Genomic DNA, 10,892 nt, shown 5'->3' with positions numbered 1-10,892 from the left:
TTATGATGGCAAAACTCTTAGAGACAATGGGGCACATCTTACCACTTCATGCTACAGGTAGGGGATGCGTCATCATATAAAAAAGCTCCACATAAAATAGCAGATATCTGTTTCTAGCCTAGCCAATCTCCCTGATATGAACAAATTTTCTATATTCAGTCCCCTCCCCCCATATGGAAGAACAGTGGTACAGTCGAGACACAGATAACAATTGCAATTATGTGTAAAAGACCTTTAAGAGAAACAAGAACACAATATGGATTTAAAATTATTGTATTTTCAAATAAGTTTGGCTTGAAATCCAGTAAGGCACAATAAATGCAAACAATGCATTGAGAACTTGACCAGAGAGAATTTTCTATGTATCAACGTTGGCAAAACATTGCGATTAAATGCTTACTAAAGAGGAAAGGGAAGTTATTTTAACACGTGTGCGCTGACAGCCACACAAAATATTACAACTTTTTTTTGTATAGACTTCCATCATTCAACAGATGCTTGAATAGCATCGCCATGGTTGTTATTCTTTACACAAAACTTGAGCTAGGAATGTTTGGCCAGTAACTGTATTTCCCATGATGTGTGGCTGATGACGAATATTTGCAACACCCCCACACACCAAGACCCACTGCCAATTAGCACAAATATCACAACCCCAGGGGTACTTAGCCTTACCTAGGGACAGTGCCTTCAGTCGGTGGTTGACTACAGCACCAGAAAAGTGTACATGTAGCTGCTTTGTAAGACAGCAGCCTGTAACCCACTGTCAACTGGTAAGAATTCAACATCCCTGGTGCTTCCCTATATTTCTAATTAGGTGCTAGCAGATGTGTGGTGCAAACCATCCCTACTAATTGACAGCCTATTACAGTGGATGAATTCCCACTATTCTTGTCTAGGCATGGGATATCTTTTCCTGTGTCTTTCCCCCGTGCCAATCTAGGAATGTAGCCACAACACAGCCACATAGGTGCAGAGCCGCCCCAATAATTAGCACACTTGTCGGTGCCACAGCTGCACTGATTTTGGGCAAGACTGTGTCTATTTGGGGTAAGATCTCACCCCAAATGGGCACGATCTTGCCCCAAATTGGCACTGATGGCGGTGGAGGTGGCAGGCCAGGTGGCGGCAGGAGTGGCAAAGCAGAACTTTCCATTTCTCCTCATGAAGTGAAACAGGACACACCACCCCTGCAATAGGTAGGATTCTTGCAGGAGGACCATACTAACATAACAACCACCATTTCAGCCCAGACTCCAACTCTTGGATGGTTCTTCCCACAATATTCCTCCATTCCAAGGATAGTTTGGGAGGAAGGTACGGAAAGCCCACTCCTGACCAGTAACTGTGAACTGGTCAGGACGACGAAACGTGCAACCTGGGAAGCCACATGAAAAGCACTGTAAGGTTTGTTAAGTAGCTGTTTTCCTTAACCCAGCCTTAGTGATATGTCTCATCATCTCCTGATTTATTGCTCTGAAAGTGTCTATTGTAGGCATATAGAGGCAAACTAGGTATTGGGGGAGTTTCTTGTATGCCTAAGCTTCTTGAAAATGAAAACTGCCAACTGTTTGTGTTGCATTTCTGTTTGGGATATCATTGCCCACTTAAAACAAGTTTAAAAGACAAGGAAGCGGAGAACTCCCCTCCAGAGAAATAACTTTGGTCTGGTGTAAAATGGATGCAGCTTAGGATTTGCAAATACGCATTTGTTAGGCCAAGTAGAACGTCTTCATTTGCCTTCCTTCAATATGCAAAGCTAAAAAAAATACATTCTTTATTTCCAACCTGAGAAATTTCAAAGCAGGAGGTGTCCTGCACCGGTGGTTCAAACGTATCTACAGTAGTAAACAAGCAAACAGTGTATGTATTCGTGTGCTTCATTTCTGTATAGAAGGCCTGTATGATTTGTGACCCATCAAGCCAAGTGCAGCCCACCAGGAGAGCCACTTAGGAGGGCCTGTCAGGTGGTCAAGGAGGGCATGAACAGCTGGCCAACTGCGTTCTGTTTCAATGTGCTACAAATTGCGCAAGACCTTCTTTGCAGCATTCAACTACACTCTGAAACGACAGGTTCACGTTTAAAGGGACTTCTGCCAGTGCAGTGATGCCACAGGCGGCCTTTGGTCAGAGCTCTAACCCTGACCGAAAGTAATGCTCATGCAGGAGAAAACTTAAGCATTGCCACAACAGCACCATTCTTTCCAGCACAGCACCACTGTATCAAGAGCATCTTTATGTAGCAACCTACGAATCCAGGAGATACGATCAGGAGTGAAATCTTTCTGTGCAGTACTCCTGGCGTCAAGGCACTTTTATGGGAGTTGAGAAAAATCAGGATTTCCCGGGTCTCGGTTGCCCAGCATAGAATATGGCTATACATATTCTGGGGCAATCTTCTGCTGCTAATTCCACAGGATCAAGCAGTTACAAAGAGAGATTCAAAATGTACTGTCTTTTTTAAAAAATATTGAACTGCATTACATTCAAATGCAAGGAACAGGAGTAATGCAAAACTCCCCCTCCCCCAAAATATAACAAGTAGCTATTCAGTGCAAAAACAGTCTTTTCAATTAAGAGCAATATTTGGTTTACATCGTATTAGCATTACATTCTGCTAAAAAACAAAATCCAGCACCCATAATTGCTTGGGATCATAGTGCAGTCTCAAAAATAATTAATCCTTGTGAATCATCGGCTGACGAGTTGGTGGCTGCTTGGCCGTTTGGAATAACTTCAGGGTAAGTCTTCTTAAAATAAACCTAGGGAGGAGGGGAAAGTTCTATGTTAGTTTCATAAAGGAGCTTGTTCTACATACTGCAACTAAAGGATGCATATCAATGGGAGAAGGACACAGCTGTAATACATATATTTTCCTTTAAAATTAGCAAAACTGTCTTCTGCTCTTCCAACAACTTGCAGCCAAGCTGCGGTGCATCAACATACATGCCTGCTATTCCCACTCAAAGTGCTAATAATTCAGATCAACTGATAACTTTATCATTTGACATTAAACAGATAAATAAAATCCTTTTACCGGCTCAGAAATGGAGATAAATTAAAAACAGGGTGACAAAGCAGCTTCAAAATCTAGTGTCTGCACAAGGGCTTTTCATTTTCACACATAAAAATAAGCACAATGGATTTGGATGTTAATATCAAGGTTGTAATCCCTGCATTTTACAAACTATGACTGACAACCATTGAAACTTCGGGATGTACGTATGAAAGATCCCAGCGTTTAATTTGCGCCGTGGAGGAGTCATAGAGCCTTATAGAAATGTGATCTGGGGATAGGGTGCCACAATAATGAAAGGGAAAGGGAGAGCCGTAACAAAGGCTCCACCAAGCAACTTCTCTAAAATGTAAGATGATACCAAATAATAGGACAGTTCTTTGCCGAGCCTTTGAGTTCTTGAATTCTACCAATTTCTAGCTGAACTGCCAGAGATACAGGTTTCCTGATAAATGTATAATCAGAACATAAAGGAAATGAAATGCTGTCAAGTTTCACTGTTCCACAATCATCAGTTTTTAGTAGCTGTATCATATCTCTGCTCCCTGACAGATGCGTGTAACAAAATGAAATAATGTCAAGACTTGTGTGCTCTTATCGGAAAATGTGTTTGGGTGAAAAAGGACTTCAAAATGTATTTTCCCCCCAAAGAAGAATGTGAAAAGTTTTGTTTGAGCCTTTAAAACACACACAAAATATACTATCTTCCCCGCGGCTGACATGTGTCATGAGTTAGGCCTAATATTCATGCTGCCATGAAATGAGAGCATGAAACCCTAATCTTTCGTAATTTGAGTTGTTTGGGTACGTTCCAGTAAAGCTGTTAATAAATCGTTCTTTTAATTTACATAGAAAGGCCACCATCCAGTGAACGCTCTTATATGTAAGCCAATCTTTGCCAACCTGGACCCTCCAAAGTAGAGCTGGTGAGAGTTATAGCCCAGAAAACGACAACATGTTGGTGAAGGAATATATATATATATATATATATATATATATATATATATATATATATATATATATATATATATATATATTTGCTTTCGTAGATTTTCACGGGTACAGGAATGCAGGTTTTGGTGTCTTCGGGTGTCTTCCCGTGTAAGAGTTGGGGTGTCTAGGCGACGTTTCGACGAGGTCTCACTCGTCATCTTCAGGCTGGTGCTTTCGGCTTCTTGTTACTAGAACAGAGCAGGATCTCAGTGTTTGAGTTCCTATAAATACTGTTGAGGGGGTGTGGTGTATAGCCTCCAACGTTCTGGGCAGAGAGGAAGTTCCCAGGTTAGTGTGCCTTTTCTTCTTTTGTTCCTTAATTACTTGAGGGATATCTTGAGTGATTTCTTGAGTGATATTCTGAGTACCATTTAGGAGGGTCATTAGGTGTGGATTAGTTGCTAAAGCTTTCGTGTCTTGACCTCTTGAGCTTGTGAAGAGATTTTTCTGAGAAGATGGCTGTACTGCACTTAGTTGTGCTCTGGCTTGGCTTCGTGTATAGGGGCGAGCTGTGGTTTTGTGCCCTGTGCCAGCCAGATCTGTGTAGGGATTGCAGGGGGGTGCAGCATCCGGAGGTGCCACTATGGTTTGGCTACTGGATGGTGTCTGTAATTTATCTGTGGAGAGGGTCTGGGTTTGGGTCTGGTGTGGTTGATTGGAGATGGCGTTCTGTGTGCCTCTGGTTCTGGTGTCGGTTTTTGTGGGGAGGGCTAATTTCCAGGTGTCTGGCAGGCGGGACGTGTCGTCACGCTTGTTCATGTTGTGAGGGTGTTTCTCTATCTCGATGGCTTCCATGATTATTCTCTTGTGGTGATGTTCCATGTTAAAGAAATACCCTGCAAAGTCTGCCCAGCCACGTACATTGGACAAACAAACAGACGAATAAATGCACGTATCGCAGAACACAAGAATGCCGTCAAAAAAGAAGAAAAAACTTCCTCTCTTTACCAACACATGAAAGAAACAGGACACGAAATTAATTTTGCAGATTCCAAATTGCTCTTTAACATGGAACATCACCACAAGAGAATAATCATGGAAGCCATCGAGATAGAGAAACACCCTCACAACATGAACAAGCGTGACGACACGTCCCGCCTGCCAGACATCTGGAAATTAGCCCTCCCCACAAAAACCGACACCAGAACCAGAGGCACACAGAACGCCATCTCCAATCAACCACACCAGACCCAAACCCAGACCCTCTCCACAGATAAATTACAGACACCATCCAGTAGCCAAACCATAGTGGCACCTCCGGATGCTGCACCCCCCTGCAATCCCTACACAGATCTGGCTGGCACAGGGCACAAAACCACAGCTCGCCCCTATACACGAAGCCAAGCCAGAGCACAACTAAGTGCAGTACAGCCATCTTCTCAGAAAAATCTCTTCACAAGCTCAAGAGGTCAAGACACGAAAGCTTTAGCAACTAATCCACACCTAATGACCCTCCTAAATGGTACTCAGAATATCACTCAAGAAATCACTCAAGATATCCCTCAAGTAATTAAGGAACAAAAGAAGAAAAGGCACACTAAGCTGGGAACTTCCTCTCTGCCCAGAACGTTGGAGGCTATACACCACACCCCCTCAACAGTATTTATAGGAACTCAAACACTGAGATCCTGCTCTGTTCTAGTAACAAGAAGCCGAAAGCACCAGCCTGAAGATGACGAGTGAGACCTCGTCGAAACGTCGCCTAGACACCCCAACTCTTACACGGGAAGACACCCGAAGACACCAAAACCTGCATATATATATATATATATATATATATATATATATATATGCGCAATGAACTCCTCTTGCATGCTATGGGAATTTCACGTTCTAAGATGCAACACACCTACAACGGAAATGGCTTTTGAACACCCCTGGTTGCCAATTTATTATCAGACAGGGCTCCTGTTCTTAAGAACTGTGCAGAAATTCAACAGAAGACACTTTCCTTATCACAGGTTCCCCCAATGTGATGTTTCCACAAAAAGAGTTGGCAACTCCAGTTAAAAAAAGACAATCTCTTGGGGTTCTGTGGGATGAAATCCAGTGCCTACCATGGAGCTTTTATAATTTCAGGCTCAAATGATACAAGTAGTAGCCAGGGTCTACCAAGAGTACTGGTGTATCAGGACCACAGAGAGTACTGTTGTATGGGTTACCAGGCCCAGAGCCCAGACTCTGAGCTTTCATTTCATTTCATTTCATTTTAAAGCAAGTCACTAGCCCTCAAAGAAAGAATATTCCAAGGTGAAATCTACAGGTAACCTAAGTGATTTCTGCAAGATAAGCGTTCATAGCTGCTCCCACCGTTTTAGGCATGTGACGTCAGAGCTGTGACTATTGCAACACTTTTTTGTGCACCAGGCTACAGGAATCTGTAGCGTCTTAAAGAGCTGCTATTTCCCCCTACCCTTTAGTGCACTTTCCCTACTTCAGTCTCATATTCTAGTCTCCTGGGAATTTCTGTCCTTTGCTCTTCCTTTTATCCTAGCAATCAGGATGCCTCTTTCCTGTAGTGGAAAGATCTACTACGAGATCAGATGCTCCCTAGAAGTTGTTTTTTAGGGGAAGGAAAAAACTAACTTGTTACTCTCCAACACCTTTTGCTGAGTAAGTTCCGAAGACCTGGGACCGAACAAAAAACGTGGTGCTCCCACCACACCTTGGCTCTTTGGCCCCTCCCCACTTTGTAACCACACTGTACATAACTCCTCCCCCTCTTGCATCATTGGCTGCTGGCTGCAATGGCGTGGCAACAGCAGAAGATGCATTTTAAGATAGTATTTTAACCCAAGGTGAAAAAGTGAGCTTCCTTTAAGAATGTTAATAGTGAGACTCTGCCACATTACCCTAGGACAGAATGAAAGCAGCAGCAGCAGCAGCCTTTCAGCCCTCGCTGAAAGCATCTCAGGGTGGAAAGAAAAAGCATTTAGTTGAGTTAGAGTCTTAATACTGCAAGATATATGAGCGAGAGATCCCTGGCACTTCAAAGAAACGAGGATACTATGAAATAAAGATCACAATGACTACATTAAAAACACTTTTAAAAGGTGTTACTTGCAGTAGCTGAAATTTTAATCTTTGCTCAACATACCTACACAGAATCAAAGCTTTGGGAGGAACCACAGGGCTCGCCTGGTTCAGCTTTCCAAGCACTGAACCAAAAACTCAACCCAGATCCCTTTCTATACTTTTTCAATAAGCCTCTGGTTGCAGCAATTTCAGAGCTTCTCCAGAAGAGCTGTTTGTTTGCTTAATGACACTCTATCTACTCTCCATTCATCAAAGCCTCCTTCTTCTTTCCTCTTATTTAAAAGAGGGCCATAGTTAAAGAACGGGGATCAAGGATGACCAGTTGAAACCAAGAGTTTGAAGCCATTTTAAAATGGTTCATCGTAAACCCTGGTTAGGATTAACTGCACAGACCAATTGATGTGTGTGTGTTTGTGGAGAACACAATCCTGAGGCCTGCTTAGGCCCTTAAAATGGCAGTAAGTCGACATATTAAATTCTTTCGCTGCCTAAGAATTCAGGCTCAGGGATCAGTGCAAGGGTGAGGGCTGCCAAACGTGGGGCTCCTTATCGTCTTCCTGCCACTGCTACCTTACTTCTCTTCTTTGCGGCAGCAGTAGCAGTGCCCGATGCTTCGCTGCTGTTGCCCCATTCCACCTCAGGTCTTGTTGTTGTTTGAGTGGTGGCAACACAGGCAGCGTCTCTGCCACCACCCCTTCTTCCTCCCAGTCTGAGCCTTGCTCTGAAAAAGACCTATGGAGGTCCTTTTTCATAATGAAGCATTCTTGGTGAGGTGGCCTGGTCGGTGTGTGTGCCACTACGGTAGCTTGCAGCTGCAGTTGAAAGAAGCTTAGGCCTGCTTAGATAAACCTAGGCTTCCTCCTCTGTGTTTAAACAGCCTTTCTCAGCTTAAATGACAAACACAGAAGTGGCACAGCCCCTCTCCAACCAACCTCACTCTGAGATAGGACCCCCTTGGCCCTTTCTCAAAGCTCATGCAGGACGAGGAGATGGGTGGGTGGGTGGCCAGCTGGCCTGCAACTCATCCACTACACCCAATAATGTGGCAAATGGAGAGTTGGGGTAGGGCAGCAATTTGCTTCTCTCCTGCTCCTGCTGTATGAAAACAATTGCCTCATTCCCTCTCGTCGTGGGGTCAGCCCTGGCTACTGTAAATAGCCATTTACCTGGCTATCTGTGGTGAATAAAAGTGATTTACTGTTGCCGAGGTTGGGAAACATTTGTCATATTTGGAAGAGTTTATTAGCTCCCCTCCCCCACCCGCTGCCTTTTCCAGGCCAAATATTTTATATGAATGAGTACACAAGCAGGCCAGGAAGGATTTTATTGCGCTTATGTGCAAGGCAGCAAAAACAAAATATCATTAGAGGCTGGGAAATGGATTCAATGTGGAGTTGCTGTGGTTTTTGCACAAAGAATCAGAGGAAAAACTAGTGCTTTAAAGAATGCTATATATTCACATTGGATATGGAGTTTTCTTGTAGCTTGCAAAGCACATGCATAAACTGCAGATTTGCTGGACAAAAAAAAAAAGCATGGGCTCTAGGGGCACAGTGAATCTTCATTGCAACCCCGGCTTCAATTTGCAACACGGTGGTCAGGGAAAAGCACAGCGTGTCTAGGACTAGGGTATGTATTATCTTCCCCGCAGATATAAAAACAAACAATCCCAAGCATAGTTGTTGTCTGCAATGGCAGCATGTCATTTTCAGCTCTGGGTATATATTACTCTAAATCCCAGTAATAAAGCGCTGAAAAACAAGAGTTTATAACTGAAAAGCCACGAGACCTTTAACTATAGTGGAGAGGATGGGGTTTTCTGAAATACTGAATGTGCTAACTTGTGAAAAGTAAATTGTTGAGACAAACTTAATTACAACATTTTAGCAGGGGTAGGGAGAGGCGGAGAACAGCCTTACCTGTTTTGCTGTTTCCATTATGGATGCAGCTTCGGCCTTGCCCACTTGTTGAACCATCTTGTAAAACAGGCTCTCCTTATTTTGAAGCAAAATGTACGGCTCATCATATTCCTTCAGACGTCCTGAATCCAAAACCTGATGAGTCAGCGGAAAGCAAGCCAGTTAACAACAGGTGAAGTTTGGCAACAACAAAAACAAGTACTATGATTTCACATGCGCATGAATTTTATGGCCCGAGAGCTGAATGCTCCAGATTCACTTTCAACAGGAAAAGTAAATTAGTGCTGTAAACTACTGTTTAGCAGCATACCGTAACTTACCATGATTTAGTTATTATAGGTGAAGATTCTACAGTGGGAGGCTTTGAGGAAGGACTATTCTAGCCCAGAATCCTGCTCTCACAATAGCCAGACGTGGGAAACTGGGGCTACAAGCAGGATGCAATTGCAATGGCCTGCTGCCACTCATTTCTTCCCCATATTGGCCCTGATTTTCAGGGCCATACATGTAAAAAAATTTTTTTTTAAAAAAAATAGAGTATATACTGCAAGAGCCAAACTACTAGAAATATGTCATTAAGGCACTCATGTAGTGAAAAAAAGAGTAAAGGGTAAAGGGTCCCTGGACAGTTAAGTCCAGTCAAAGGCGACTATGGGGTTGCAGCGCTCATCTTGCTTTCAGGGCGAAGGATCTGGTGTTTGTCCACAAACAGCTTTTTGGGTCATGTGGCCAGCATGACTAAACTGCTTCTGGCGCAACGGGACACTGTGATGGAAGCCAGAGTGCACGGAAACGTCGTTTACCTTCCCACCACAGCGGTAACTATTTATCTACTTGCACTGGCGTGCTTTCAAACTGCTAGGTTGGCAGGAGCTGGGACAGAGCAATGGGAGCTCACTCCGTCACGTTGATTCGAACCGCTGACCTACTGACTGGCAAGCCCAAGAGGCTCAGTGGTTTAGACCACAGAGCCACCCAATGGCTGACACAACAGAAATGCCAGCATCTGAAATCTTTTGACTTCCTCAATCCATTGCAGTAGACATTGGCCTACTCCTAAGTGGGCTTGGGGAACAATCCTATACACAAGAAGCTGGCATAAAGCAGCCCGGCAGTAAGTTAAGCCAGTATAAAGTTTCGCTAGTTCCAAAGTCCATTTAGGGGCAGGCCTAAGTTTGGCAAAGGAAAAGCAAGCCTGTAAAACAGTGTTTGAGTTATACCACACTTCTTGCCAGCTTCTTGCCAGCTTAGCTTATCCAGGTTTGTCAGCTCATATGTCTGAGCTGAATGAGTTTAGGATCCAGTCTAACTCCGCTTTTCTCTTCCTGCCCCCACCGCAGGGCTTATGACAGCTTAAAATCCACCAGACTCGGCTCAGTGGTGCAAACACGCCAGCAGAGCCAAACCGATGTTCCTGTTGGTTGGTTTGCACTGCGCTGACCTCCCTTGTCAGTTCTTTCTCATAGAATCATAGAGTTGGAAGAGACCACAAGGGCCATCAAGTCCAACCCCCTGCCAAGCTGGAAACACCATCAGAGCACTCCTGACATATGGTTGTCAAGCCTCTGCTTAAAGACCTCCAAAGAAGGAGACTCCACCACACTCCTTGGCAGCAAATTCCTCCTGGTATGCAGTGACTCAGCTGCTGGGAGGTCAGGTGACTGCCACTTCAAATCTCTGTCCTGCTACTGGTGTGTTTTTCTCCACTAAATATGCTTTGGTCTGTAGCCTGTATCTGTGTCATTTAGCTCAATAAATATCATACAACACTGCAAATATTCTCAACCTGTATTTTAACTTCTCACCACTGTTATCTCCTGTTTAACATATACAATGATACATTATCAATGTTATATATTCATTGCAATCTTTTATTTACTACAGTTAATCATAATTAAGAGAATCTTTCTTCAGAGTTTAAGGATAAT

At 43.6% G+C, this 10,892-nt stretch overlaps 1 protein-coding gene across 2 annotated transcripts in view; it reads right to left on the bottom strand.

Moving 5' to 3' along the window:
* Positions 1-257: 257 nt before the first annotated feature.
* ABCC4 (ATP binding cassette subfamily C member 4 (PEL blood group)) overlaps positions 258-10,892 on the bottom strand; it is a 160,152-nt gene continuing 149,517 nt past the window's right edge. For both annotated transcript variants that reach the window (XM_081198255.1, XM_081198254.1), the window contains exons 30-31: positions 8,965-9,099; positions 258-2,762 (exon numbers count right to left, since the gene is read on the bottom strand). In XM_081198255.1, the coding sequence (XP_081054381.1) occupies positions 2,655-2,762; positions 8,965-9,099 (243 nt within the window). In that variant the 3' untranslated portion in view covers positions 258-2,654. The remainder of the gene's footprint in view (positions 2,763-8,964; positions 9,100-10,892) is intronic.

Source organism: Podarcis bocagei (genome assembly GCF_964188305.1).
Source record: "Podarcis bocagei genome assembly, chromosome: 6".
In the NCBI taxonomy this organism is placed as follows: domain Eukaryota; kingdom Metazoa; phylum Chordata; class Lepidosauria; order Squamata; family Lacertidae; genus Podarcis; species Podarcis bocagei.
This window is presented reverse-complemented; position numbering and strand designations above follow the sequence as displayed.